Raw genomic sequence first — 14,826 nt, forward strand, 5'->3', positions numbered from 1 at the left:
ATCATATTTTCGATGGCATGTCGCAAGAATTATGTTGATTCATTAGATACAACAGAAGCTATTCACGATCAAAAACTTATCACTCTCTCAGAGAGTAAATTTTGAAAAGGCGCCACATAGTATAGTATAAGTCGTATTCACGACAAAAGTTCGGTGCTACTATTGGGTATTTTGATAAGTTTACGAGGCTCATGGAGAACACATTCGGATCCGAAGATATAATCGTATTAGTGACATAACCGACAAATCAGTTGGAATTAGGAAATTGGGTTTTATTTTAACCGATCTGCATCATTAGTACAAGTTTGATTGAATATCGTACACATTTTCGCTCGATTCTATGATTCACTATTCAACTATACTTTCAGTGATTTCCAAATTGATCACATCACTTAAGGAAGCGGAGAGTCTGTCGGAAGAGCAGGACCTTGGTTTTTTGCAGAATCTACTCCAGTCGAAGGAACTGAATGCCTTGGTCAATGTGCACAGTAAGGTGGCCAAAATCAACAAGGATGACCGGATAGCACCGCTTTTGTCCGCGTCAATGCAGGTAAGCCTACTGTGATCGGTAAACCATTTGAATTGACTGATTTCTGGTTTTCAAAATTCTTCAGGTACTCATAGAAGTGTTAGAACTACTAGCGTCAAGATGTCACATTTCACCGCTGTGTAAAGAAGTGTTCCACCTATTGCAAACACCTCACCTACAGGTAGGCCATCAGCTCCCATTGTGGAATTCGAGCTTTTCTATCGGCACAGTGCACACTCTAGCAATGAGTCATTATCCAAACATTTCTCTGTTTGGTTAGTGAGCTATGAAATAACCTCGTCGTTATAGTTCATATTATTTCAACAGACAATTTCCATTCTATGGCCAGATAGAACCGAGCACATTTTCCGCAGTATGAGCAAATGTTGTCGTTTCCACTTGGCATAATCCTGTCTGCATTCATCTGGCAGCCAGCAAGAGAACGAAAACAATGCCATACTTTGCTGCCATTCCATTAACCTGGACAAATCCATTCCATGTGCACTTTGCACAATTATGCTCCCGCTCGGACTCTAGCTGCAGGGTGAACTATCTTATTTTCAAATAATGTCCTCCCGTGAAAATGCTTCATCCCACAATGGCCAATCAAAATTCTCAATTCAACAGAAAACTAACCATTCATTCGGGCATTGCTTGCCCGGTTCGTAGATTATTAACGGAACAAACGACCAGAGGCTATATTTAATTAGAATTTCCCTGGCTAATCCGGGAAATGTGCCTTCCGTCGAAAAACATACCATCGAAGCAGTGCTGCTCTGTCTGATTCGATTCTCATCAGCTTTTATTTCTTTTGTCTTCCGCCGCCCCCCTGGATAGAGTCTCCTATTCGCACACGATGCCATTGCGCAGAAAGACTTTTTTCCGCACCTGCCGGAGATACCCGTCGAGGTGGACGAGGACGAGGAAACTATTAAAATCGTACAACTAGTAAAAAGTAACGAACCACTGGTAAGTACCCGGAAAAAGGGATATTCGTGCGGTTTTCAGTCAGCTTAGAGGTGGGATTAGTAGTGCACGGTTGTCGAGTGGGAATGGTTTTCGAAGACATCAACTAACTGCTAGTACTTTTGTTTTATGTTGCTACGAATTTCCGTCATTTTTAAAATTAAGTTAAACTACTGCCATTGTTGATGCACCGAAGTAACAAATATTGCTTCAGGTGTCTCACGCTGCATGTTTTTCAATCCTGTTTTGTATGAAAGTATGGTTTTTAAAATAATGCGTATTAACTAGCGATAGTTATTGAATTCTTTTCCCATATGGACTATTTTAGTTCAAGCACATTCAGTTGAATTATATTAGTTAACACGTGGAATTTACTTTTCAAATGGTTATGAAACTTCAAATACTTTCGAAGTAATTAGTGTTACCTTTTGAACTGGTTTTAGAGATTTACGTCGATATTGAACGGCTGAAAGCAAAAATCCGATAAATGCAACTTCGTCTGAAACCCTGATTTAAGTATTTTTGAATGCAAAAGCCGAATAAAAACATTGAGTGCAAGAACCAGGCACAGATTTGCAATGCAAAAATCGTTTGAACACATCTTTTTTGCATGAACCGGACAAAAAAACTTTGAATGCAAGATCCGGATAAAAACTTAGCTTGTTCCTCCGAAAGGAAAGTTGTTATTCGGTTCTTGCGTTCAAAGATTTTGCCTATGTGGAACGCAGTATGAATCTGGCCGCCCGTAACAAGCAAGCAAATCATACTTCTTCCGCAGTGGTAATAAGTAAAAAAACCTTTTTCAATCCACATAGTGATGTAATTATGCTTTTTTCATATTACTTATATTTTCGAAAATATCACCAGAAGATTTAGTGGAGATTTTTTTTTATTCAATCTTGAATAAAATAAGAAACTTACTTTGGGTATAAACTAGCATAACCTGTTCAATTTGTAAACAGTTATGTCAAGTTAATAAGAATTTTTCCTTATTTTGCATCGTTGCACAAAATGATTGAACACACTTAACCCTATAGTTCTGGAACCGGAAATCGGACCCGCATGAAATTTAACAGCAACCTATGAGACTATAGGAACTTTTATTTGAGCATGTTTCTGGAAATCGATCAAATCATCTCTGAGAAAATTGAGTGAGTTTCGTTTTTAACTATTTGACCACTACTTCTGGTACTTCTGGAACCGGGAACTTGGAGCCAGTATAGCCAAAGTCGGTTCGGTTAGTAAGTGACTAATATAGCCTACAAATTGAATCAGTTTTAAGCCAAATCTAGAAAAGTTTTACCCTTCGTCGCTCTAAATGATGGTGTGAAAATCAATAGCAACCTATGGGACTACGGTTTTTTTTTTATTTTATGAGTGTCATTATTTGACACATACTCACTCACAGACACATACATTGCTCAACTCCATGAACTGTGTCGAATGATACACCGAAACCTCCATTTACGAACAAAACGGGGGTTCGTAAATGGAGGTAGTTCGTAAAAAAAGTTTACGTTATTTGGGATTTGGTTCGCAAAAAAAGTTTACGTTATTTGGAATTTACTTCGTAAAAAAGTTTCGTATAATGAATGTGGAAACCCCCAATCACATGGCCATTTTCGGAACGGATGTGATAAGTGGGTGCAAGAAAATGATGTTTGGGGTCGGTTCAAAATCCAAGATGGCGACTTCCGGTTTATCGAATTCCTTAAACATCCTTACAATGTGGCTATTTTCGGAACGAACTGATGAGTAGTTAACGGAAAACGATGTTTGAAGCGGTTTGGAAATCCAAGATGGCGACTTCCGGTTTATCAATATTCCTAAAAACCCTTACAATGTGGGTATTTTCGAACCGGAATTGATGAGTAGTTGACGGAAAACGACGTTTGAAGTGGTTTGTAAATCCAAGATGGCGACTTCCGGTTTGTCGATATTCCTTAAAAACCCTTACAAGGTGGGTATTTTCGAACCGGAATTGATGAGTAGATGACGGAAAACGATGTTTGAAGTGGTTCGGAAATCCAAGATGGCGACTTCCGGTTTATCGATATTGCTTAAAACCCTTACAATATGGGTATTTTCGGAACGGGATTGATGAGTAGATGACGGTAAACGATGTTTGAAGTGGTTAGTAAAGGTTTTAAATTTCGACATTCTAAAAATTAATATTGAGTCGAAAAGGTTGCCATACTGAAGAGGTGTACATTGTTTCATCCGATTCGGAGAAAGTCGATCCTGCCAGTTTATCTGCTATTTATTTCTGGAATTGCTCATAAATGTTAGAAATTCAGTGTGATGTGGTTGTCTAAGTGACTCTTACCACTTGAGAAAAATAATATCCTTTTTTTCAAACGATATATAATCATATCGTAATGATCGTCAAAGAATACCGATACAACTGAACTCACCATTTTGATTTTTGAAGCGCTTTCAAACATAATTTCCTGGTATATACTCATCAATCCCATTCAGAAAATACCCACATTGTAAGGGTTTTTAAGAAATATAGTCAAACCGGAAGTCGCCATCTTAGATTTCCGAACTACTTCAAACATCGTTTTCCGTCATCTACTCATCAATTCCGGTTCGAAAATACCCACATTGTAAATTTTTTAAAGAAATATCGTCAAACTGGAAGAAGCCATCTTGGATTTCCGAACCACCTCAAACATAGTTTTCCGTCAACTACTCATCCACTCCGGTCCGAAAATATCTACATTGTAAAGGTTTTTAAGGAATATCGACAAACCGGAAGTCGCCATCTTGGATTTCCGAACCACTTCAAACATCGTTTTCCGTCATCTACTCATCAATCCCGTTCCGAAAATACCCACATTGTAAAGGTTTTTAAGTAACATCGACAAACCGGAAGTCGAAATCTTGGATTTACAAACCACTTCAAACATCGTTTTCCGTCAACTACTCATCAATCCCGTTCCGAAAATACCCATATTGTAAAGGTTTTAAGGCAATATCGATAAACCGGAAGTCGCCATCTTGGATTTCTGAACTACTTCAAACATCGTTTTCTGTCGTCTATTCATCAATCCCGTTTCGAAAATACCGACATTGTAAATGTTTTTAAGGAATATCGACAAACCGGAAGTCGCCATCTTGAATTTCCGAACCACTTCAAACATCGTTTTCCGTCAACTACTCATCAATTCCGGTAAAAAAGGTTTTTAAGTAACATCGACAAACCGGAAGTCGAAATCTTGGATTTACAAACCACTTCAAACATCGTTTTCCGTCAACTACTCATCAATCCCGTTCCGAAAATACCCATATTGTAAAGGTTTTAAGGCAATATCGATAAACCGGAAGTCGCCATCTTGGATTTCCGAACTACTTCAAACATCGTTTTCTGTCGTCTATTCATCAATCCCGTTTCGAAAATACCGACATTGTAAATGTTTTTAAGGAATATCGACAAACCGGAAGTCGCCATCTCGAATTTCCGAAAAAAATTCGATTCTATTGGTAGTTAGATTATATAAATCTTTTCACAGATCACTGAGCTATGAGCTTTCAAAATACGAGAAAAGCAAACGCGCCTTATGAATTATCCTCTTTGATACTCGTTTATACCAAACATTTCAGAAAAGTTTAATTTTAAATTATTTGAGATTATGTCACACAACTGAAAATTTTATCATAATATTGTGATCATATTCCCGATGGCATGTAGCGAAAATTATCTTGATTCGTTAGATACAACAAACTTATCACTCTCTCAGAGGGTAAATTTTAAAAGGCACCCCATGGTAAAGTAAGTCGTATTCACGACAAAATAAAGAAAATGTGCACTCGATTTTTTCAGAGACCGCTCAACCGATTCAAATTAAAGTCCCATATTGAATTTCATCAGGATCCGACTTCCGGCTCGGGAGTTACGGGGTAAAATGTTGCAAAATGAACTAAAAAAGTGAACTCGATTTTATCAGAGACCGCTCATCCAACTTTGACAAGCTTAGATTCAAATGGAAGGACTTACAACTCCATATAACACCACCAAATTTCATCTGGGTACGACTTCCGGTCCCGCAATCAAAGGCTGATAAGTATAAACATTTTGTTTTCAGGGGCGTTTTTTTTTCATACATGGTACGGAAAAATCAACCGAAATACATTCAGATAGTCGTATAATTCTACAATTAGGCAGATATGGTTAGTTTATGACCAAATACGTTGACGTCAAGTATATCGAATCATCGTTCCTGATTCCGGAAGTATTGGGTTTGGTCCAAACTGTTTTATAGGTTATGCTAGTTGCTGACCAAACGAACCGATTTCCCGGTTCCGGAAGTACCGCAAATAGTAGTCTAAATGTATGCTCAAACAAACTAGTAATATTAATGAAAACATGTGTTATACGAGAAAAGCATTATAGCACCACTAGGTGTATTAAAACAGGTTTTTATTATTGCGTTTATAAATTAGAAATTTCTCGTGGGACACCCTGCATAATTTTTGAAGGACAACCAGCATCAAAATTCGTATCATTTTGTCGACCGGTTTGATGAAATAAACATTCGGATGAACTTCAATAGCGGCCTATAAACTTGTGGAAATCATTAGCGGAATTGGTGATTATACTGGCTTTGACTGCATCGAAATCATTTGATTTTATTCTGAGTCATTGGCAAAGCAAGGTGATTCGGCTATTAACATGGCTTGAAATACAATTTCCCCAGTTTTGGCTATAAATGAAATATGAATATTCTAGGTTATCTGCATCTCGGTACAATTATTTCCTTAACGGGAAGTTGATAAATTACGACAGACTTCAGTAAATTGCTCCCTTAACGCGATCCTTAACTTGCCACTTGCTTTTACAAGTTTCTGTAACTTATTTAGGAAAAAATAATAAACACTCTACTTTAAAAAAAGCCAAAAAAATTTTATTAGGCAGGCCCCCACCTTACTGAAACTTTACTGTAAATTTATTCAAGGAATGTGTTTGATGTGCACGTATTCTAGATGAAAGAAAAATCACTTGAAAAATTAATTGTCTTGAGAATCACACTAGCAGGTCTGCCTTTCGCTTCGTAGCAAAATATAGCTTTTCATGATGTTTCTTTAGCATAACTCGTTAGAATCACTACAAGCGATGGAAAACGGCTGCCTCCTCTGCCTTCCATATCCTTTCCAAGCAGGTACACGACCGGTTTCTATAGTTAGCCTTGTTGGTACATGGAAATTAAAGTGCACTCTGGCATCTCACAGCGGTTTATTAGAATCGGCGGTGGTAGTTTTTGTCATTCGTCATTACAACATTACAATTTATGTTGCAACTCAGTGCTTCTTGTTCGCGCCCATAAAGGCTGCATGTTATACCATTACCGTCTATCATCTCTTCTCAGTTGCTTTTCGAAGTCAGAACCATCGGCGAGATATGTGTACACACACACAACACAACAACAAGTCGTTCCTTTTATCCCCCGAAGCGCTCTCATTAACCTGAAAGTTGTGACTACTTACTCTATTAGTTGAGACTCTACAGCAAAGGAATGGGTTGTAGATTTCATAAGCATGAATATGCTCTGCACCGAAGTACCCAAAACAAAGCTTTTTTTATTTTTTGTTTTTTTTTTTCATTTCTAGTTCATATGCTTGTATTTGTCGTCTTCTATCTAGTGCACGCTCTGTGAAAACCAACTCATCAGAATTAAACTACTGCCGTTAGCTGACACATTTGAATTCACGGATTTATTTTCGTTCGAAAATGCACAGCTTAACTTGACACTTTTACAGTTTCATAAAAAAAGAAACAACCAACACATATTTTTTTCGCTTTTACCACTCAGCCATCAATTCATCCGCTCCTAGTGGAATACTACAATGTCGCACTTTATGTCATTCCATTCGGTTTCATTTATCATTTGAAACGAAAACTAAACATTTTTCCGTGTCGCTTTCCTTCATTTCCATTCGTTTGGCCTGATCGTTCATAAACCGTCATACGTTCCATGTGGTGTCAAAAGTAGCCGAATACACTGAATATGATTTTTTATTTCGGAAAACAAATCAATCTTCTATAATAAAAAATTTGTTTTGCTGCGCGCAAGTGTGCTGGAGCACAAAGTGCGGAACCAATTGTAGTAAGTATTTCAGTTCCTTCGTTAGTCATTCTGTGTTTTGATTTATTGTTATGTTATGTTCGAGTACCTCCTTTGGTCTTGGTTCGACCAGTTTCAATTGTCGATACATTTCCAACCGGAGGACTTTTACATTTTCGTTTCGTTGTAGCAATTTCATCCATCCGCCGTTTCAGTTCCAATCAGCTTCACCACAAACCGAATTTCAAATTGTCAATAAATGAATCATCTATTTTCCTATGTGCGACGGGGGGTTTACCGAACACTGATCCATTATTTTTCTGTTTTTGCAGGGTGCCACAATCAAAACGGATGAGGAAACGGGCAAAATTATCATCGCACGAATTATGCATGGTGGCGCAGCCGATCGATCCGGGCTGATCCACGTGGGCGACGAGGTCATCGAGGTTAACAACATCAACGTGGAAGGGAAAACCCCCGGTGATGTGCTGTCAATACTGGTAGGATCAGACTCTGCCTGATTACAGGAATCGGTTTCAATATTTTGTTTTCCAGCAAAACTCGGAAGGAACTATAACGTTCAAACTTGTGCCATCCGACGGCAAACTGGATCAGCGGGAGAGCAAAGTGCGCGTCAGAGCACACTTTGATTACGAACCGGAAAACGATCCCTACATACCGTGCAAGGAAGCAGGCCTGGGCTTCGTGCGGGGAGATATTCTGCACATCGTGTCACAGGTATGGTATGCTTAGTTTAGACTGTTTGGCTGGAAAGCAATTGTCGTATTTTAATCAATATCAAGATTGAATTGTCACAAGCATTTAGCTTATGCATTGTTCAAAAGCTGAAAATTGTAGCCTCATCAGCTGGCCGCTGAAAGACATGTGATTTCCGTACAATGATTTCTGTACAACACTGCACGCGTACAACGAAGAGGTGACAGACATGTTTTGCGCACAGAATGTATATACGGTGAAACGAAACAACTCAAAACCAAACTTGATTTCCCAGCTCGGATGATCGAAACTATAGAAACTAAAAAAATTTGGGGTGATGCTGATTTCTACCAAAGATCACCAAATTTTAAAATTGAGCCTCAAAATAGTAAATAAATCTAAAATATTCCTAGTATGCAACCATCAAAAACACACACATATTCCAGCAAAATGCTATCAACGTAACAGCTTGTTCACTACGAAATTTTCATATGTACGAACCCAGTGGGGGTAAAAACTGATCAAACAAAAAAAAGAATCATGTAAATCCGTCCATCCGTTCTTACGTGATGCGATTACAAAGAATGAACGATGCAATTCGTTATCTGGTATCAAGACCTGTTTTTACATGAAGAATTGCATCTGCATGAGCCTATCTGTAAAATCTTTGTGTTGACTATATTTTATGTTTAGAATAATCCAGACTAATAAAAGATTAAAATTTATGGCTATAGAAATGCATTCATCTTACATAGAGTTATTGTACTAAAAATCATTTCATTTGTGGAACTACCACGTTATTTTGAGGATTACATGACTACCAATCAACAAATTATGATAAAATCGGATGAAATGACTTTGTTTCGGCTCTGAAAACTCAGATTACGGCATAATACTGGTGTTATTACCTTTGCGAATGCACTCAGAATGCACCATATTTCAGCTTATTGAGATACAGAGCTGAAATAGATGAAGGTACCGTTGCCATACTAAGAAAAAAAAAATCAAGTTATCTGCAGCGGACAATTTCATTTTTTCTTTGCATTTTTATTTCTAGTTATATCTTTATTTCAAACGTATGCATTTCTAAGGGATTCTTCAAAGAACTTTTTTAAATCTCTTCAACGGAAACACAGAACCCTTTTCCTGTATCGTTTCTTTGAGAGGGCGCCACTAGAATTAAATCCATACCATTTTCAGTTAGTACCAACCTTCAAAAGATACGTGTATAAATTTGACAGCTGTCTGATTATTAGTTTGTGAGATATTGCATTTTGAGTGAAGCTACTTTTGTTATTGTGAAAAAATGGAAAAAAAGGAATTTCGTGTGTTGATGAAACACTACTTTTTGATGAAAAAAAGTGCCGCCGATACCAAAAAATGGCTTGATGAGTGTTATCCAGACTCTGCACCGGGCGAAGCAACAATTCGTAAGTGGTTTGCAAAATTTCGTACTGGTCATATGAGCACTGAAGACGATGAACGCAGTGGACGTCCAAAAGAGGCTGTTACCGATGAAAACGTGAAAAAAATCCACAAAATGATTTTCAATGACAGTAAAGTGAAGTTGATCGAGATAGCTGACACCCTAAAGATATCAAAGGAACGTGTTGGACATATTATTCACGAATATTTGGATATGAGAAAGCTTTGTGCAAAATGGGTGCCGCGTGAGTTCACAATCGATCAAAAACAACAACGAATTGATGATTCTGAGCAGTGTTTGGAGCTGTTATATCGAAATAAAACCAATTTTTTTCGTCGATATATAACAATGGACGAAACATGGCTCCATCACTTCACTCCGGAGTCCAATCGACGGTCAGCTGAGTGGGCTGCACGCGTTGAACCGAACCCAAAGCGTGGAAAGCCTCAACAATCGGCCGGTAAGGTTATGGCGTCTGTATTTTGGGATTCGCATGGTATAATTTTCATCGACTACCTTGAAAAGGGAAAACCATCAACAGTGACTATTATATAGCGTTATTAGAGCGTTTGTAGGACGAAATTTCAAAATAAAACGGCCTCATTTGAAGAAGAAAAAAGTTTTGTTTCATCAAGACAATGCACCGTGTCACAAGTCGATGAAAACCATGCTGAAATTGAACGAATTGGGCTTCGAATTGCTCCCTCATCCACCGTATTCTCCAGATTTGGCCCCCAGTGACTTTTTCCTGTTCTCAGACCTCAAGAGAATGCTCGCTGGTAAAAAATTTAGAAGCAATGAAGAGGTAATCGCTGAAACTGAGGCCTATTTTGAGGCAAAGGACAAATCGTACTACAAAAATGGTATCGAAAAGTTGGAAGATCGCTATAATCGCTGTATTGCCTCTGATGGCAATTATGTTGAATAATAAAAACGAATTTTGGCAAAAAAATGTGTGTTTCTATTAAACGATACGAACTTTTCAGCCGAACTGTTACAATATATTTAGGCTGTGTTTACAACCCAATAGAAGCTAGGTTTAATAAAATAAGGACAAGAAGAAATTTGATTTCCTCTTCAACCTTTTGTCCATGTTACTATCTTTAAAGATGTATTTATATTGAACGATCAGTATTGCTTGTACAACTCTCTCCCAACTGGAAAAATCAAATGTCGAGTTAAAAGAAATCGTAAAGTATTTCGCTACGTTTAGAATTTCAGTGACTCAAAGTGGAAATCTTCTTTCGTCATTTTTTTAGTAAATCCAAAGCAAAAGCATAATTCATTGTAAAATCTATAAAAGCTGCGTTGAATTTTAATTGATTCCGGTAAACATGAGGATAAAAAATACAAATGGTAAACATTTGTTCTACTAATATACTTGCTAATATGCTTTCTAGTGATCATCATCAGCACAAATTAAATTTTGGATAATTACATAATTTACTGAAATTGAAACGCTAATAACGTTTTCAGAAAGACATAGTCTTCGATATCTGAATATTTTTCATGTTTTGGGCAGTAAACCTAATGTTTTTTCGAGCACACTTGAATAAATCGATTTTGTGGGACCAAAGATGATATTTTACCAGATTTTCATCCAAACCGACCAAAATAGCAGTAATGTTCTACAGCTTACCAATCTCGTGTATTTACAATTTTAATGTAAATGTCCCCAAACTTCAGTATGGAGTGATAAATAATTCAGTATAAAATTATGAAGAAATGAGTCTTTGCTCAGATCTACCGATCGATCGGTAAATGATACTTTTTACTGATCTTATTGTTGAGCTATTCGAAAGTCAGCAATATTTTACCGATTTTTTCTTATTAGGTGGCCCAAACTTTCCACTGTGGGCTAAGTCGCCATTCCAGCGTTTCTTAAATATAGCGTGGGTTTTAGCTCTACCTAACCTAACCTAACAATTATCATAAAGGTTTCCGTTTGACAGAGTCAGTGCAGTTGAAATTATTTGTGTATCAGAGATTTAATTTTCTTCGAGTTTACTGAAGTGGCTCTAGGTATTTAAATATACTAGATATTTTATAACACTACGTAAATTTGTTTCTTGGGAAGCGTTCGATTGATATAACCGATTTTAGGCTCAATTCTGTGTTTCGTGCGTAACAGAATGAATAATGTAAAAAACCGTAGTGGTCATAAGTCAACACTTTTCAGGTGGTCCTTAGGTTGCTGTCAGAGACAACGCGATATGCGAAGCACCTTCTTTTCTCTTTCTTATGCAACACCTTTGGAAAAATAATATAAATGAACAATCAGCTGACGGGGATAGCAAGACGGCGATCATACAAATGGAAATAAATTTGGATGATCTGCATGTTGTAACACAGTACAAAACTTTTTTTAATGCATATGATTGACGGTAGTACAAATAGAGTATAATGAATCTAACTATGGCAGCTTAAGTTACTATTCTAATTTGTTTCTTTAGTACTTTGTTTAATTTTTGATTATATTTTATTGTGAACCGCTCTCATTAATCCGTTAATTTGTTCTTATAATAACAAAACCTTCTAACTTGGAGAGTTTCGAGTCTTTCCATTCCGAGTGAGTTTTTCATTCATTTCGATCGAAATACTAATTGATTTTATTATTTTGTTCATATCACGGTTCGAATTATTTTACAAGTATAAATCTGTCATTTCGGAATAATTCATTCAATTTTATACGAAGTTAGTGAGAATCGATCAAACCATTTCAAAAATATCTTTCGCCCACTACTTTTCGGAACCAGTAAACTAGAATTTAGTTTACTTGTCAATCAATACTATCTAGCACAATCTTGACATTCTAGTCCCACTTTTATTTTATAAAAAATTCAAGATGAAAATTGATTTTCAAGATCCTCTTCTCCTAGTCTGAATCAGCCCCCCTATCTTGTTTGACGACAAATAAGAAAATGTTACAATAAACCTTTGTCATGAATATCTAAGCTTGTCGTGACCACCTCTGAATAGTAAAAAGTACCTGTACCAAGTTTGGCGATAATTCACAAACAGCAAAACAGAAATTTTGGGTGAATTTAACGTTGCATCCAAAATTGTATTGTGATGCAAATATTGCACTTAAAACAGAGTCGATCGCAGTGACTGTCGGAATCCTCCATTTTCTTATTGCAATTCCAAATTGCAAATACACCACCAAAAAATGAAAAGTTCACCACGTTGAATGAGCAAATTTTTCACATTTGTGTGAAATGCCTTCTTCGTCGAGCTCAGCGAAAGTGGCTTAAAAAGCTATTTGCCTCCAGGTGACATTAGAAAGTGGAACTAGGAGAAGCGGCTGGAGTTTTCAAATACAATACGTTAGTATGTCGATAGACTTTTGAAAACGAGTATTGTGGATGGACTTGGATGGTCGAGATAGGCGGACAAAAATAACTCCTGAGAGCTCGAAGAACTTTTAGTGAAGCACACAAGGATCCCAAAGACTATGAAGAACGGAGGTGCGAGTATGGTGATCTGGGGATCGTTCACATGATCTTAAGTAGAAAGTTTGGGATCATGACGGCAAATATATACATCGACTTGCTCTGCGAAAAGTTGTACGTGCCTGTAGAAGTCTAGACGATCAGAAACTAAAGAAAATAACTATTTTGAAGTTGTCGACACTGTCTGGGAATATGGTGACTCGGAATATCTAAAATATTTTGTCTATAGTAGTGTTTAAAAATCAGTTGAATGAATAATTTTAACTTTTTTTTTGTAATGCTACGGTACCCGCACAATTCTCTCGTATAAAATCTTCTATTTCTAGAAGAAATTTATACCCTACTATTTGAATCGGCCGAGATTTTTCGAAGTAAACAACAAAACTTGCAGGCGAAATAGTTTCTAATCAATTAGGTGTACGTTATAATGATAATTCATACTCATGTCATTTTTATGATCCTTGAACTACTACTACTACTACTTCCATGATTAGTATTCATTTGCAGATGCAACCAATTTAAAGAGCTGAAAATTATCTCCCGTTGAACGACCTATAAGGTTAAAGCCGGGGTAGAATAAACTTTAAAATGTTTATTATTATCAGGTATACATTATAACAATTGCTTTTTCTCAATACAGGATGATTCCTACTGGTGGCAAGCTCGACGCGAATGTGAAAAGTCTACTCGTGCCGGTTTGATTCCCAGCCGCGCTCTCCAGGAACGGCGCATTCTGCACGAACGCACGCAGAAGGAAACCAACGGAGAAACTAAAAGTAAGCAAACGTGATCACCGCTTTTCCATTTCCAGTCTGTGGTTCATCGTTATCGCTGTGACCAATTTAAACTATAACCAATCTCAAAATTGGCACTCACTAACCTCATCATTCTCTTGTACATCTCATCTCATTCATGTAAAAAACACTAAAACTACTCATTTGTGTGCGTTTGGGTTGGCATTGCGTAGAAGGATCATGTGCTTCTATCTGTTCGACACCTCCCGGTTCACCTAATCCGAACAATCCTTGTCGGGGGCCCAAAACTAAAAAGATTATGTACGATACAGCGGAGAACGATGACTTTGATCGGGAGCTGATCGCCACCTACGAGGAGGTTGCCAAACTGTATCCCAGGCCAAGCGTGTACCGACCAATCGTGCTGATTGGGGCACCCGGAGTAGGACGTAACGAGCTGAAACGGAGGCTTGTCGCAAGGGATCCAGAGAAATACAAAAGTCCAGTGCCATGTGAGTTGGGATGGCTGGGTCCATCGTGTCAAGGTTCTCAAGGGGGTTTCTGATTACTTTCAGATACAACCCGCCCGGTTCGTCCCGGTGAGGTCGCCGGTAGGGAGTATCTTTTCGTGACACGTGAAAAAATGGAGAGCGACGTTACCAGCGGAAAGTTCATCGAACACGGTGAATACAAGGGTCACCTATACGGAACGTCCGGCGAGAGTGTGAAGAGTATCGTGAATGCGGGCTGCGTATGTGTGCTCAGTCCACACTACCAGGCACTGAAATCGTTGAGAACACCCCAACTGAAGCCCTACATCGTTCATATCCGACCGCCGGCATTCGACAAGCTCAAGCAAACTCGCACCAAGGCTCGTGCCCGTTCAACCTTTGACGAGTCGAATTCAAGAGGATTTACGGTTTGTTAAACAACCACT

General features: G+C 37.9%; 1 protein-coding gene across 9 annotated transcripts in view; it reads left to right on the forward strand.

The window, feature by feature from the left end:
- The window catches only part of LOC131430235 (MAGUK p55 subfamily member 7), a 64,950-nt gene that overhangs the window by 37,356 nt on the left and 12,768 nt on the right, over nt 1-14,826 (forward strand). For 6 of the 9 annotated variants that reach the window (XM_058595016.1, XM_058595018.1, XM_058595019.1 and 3 more), the window contains 9 exons: nt 369-550; nt 615-710; nt 1,367-1,498; nt 7,570-7,602; nt 7,893-8,060; nt 8,116-8,298; nt 13,796-13,931; nt 14,123-14,401; nt 14,465-14,808. In XM_058595016.1, coding sequence (XP_058450999.1) covers nt 369-550; nt 615-710; nt 1,367-1,498; nt 7,570-7,602; nt 7,893-8,060; nt 8,116-8,298; nt 13,796-13,931; nt 14,123-14,401; nt 14,465-14,808 — 1,553 coding nt within the window. The remainder of the gene's footprint in view (nt 1-368; nt 551-614; nt 711-1,366; nt 1,499-7,569; nt 7,603-7,892; nt 8,061-8,115; nt 8,299-13,795; nt 13,932-14,122; nt 14,402-14,464; nt 14,809-14,826) is intronic. The other 3 variants (XM_058595024.1, XM_058595022.1, XM_058595025.1) reach the window with 3 other exon arrangements.

The sequence above is a fragment of the Malaya genurostris genome, chromosome 2 (assembly GCF_030247185.1).
Source record: "Malaya genurostris strain Urasoe2022 chromosome 2, Malgen_1.1, whole genome shotgun sequence".
Taxonomy (NCBI): Eukaryota; Metazoa; Arthropoda; class Insecta; order Diptera; family Culicidae; genus Malaya; species Malaya genurostris.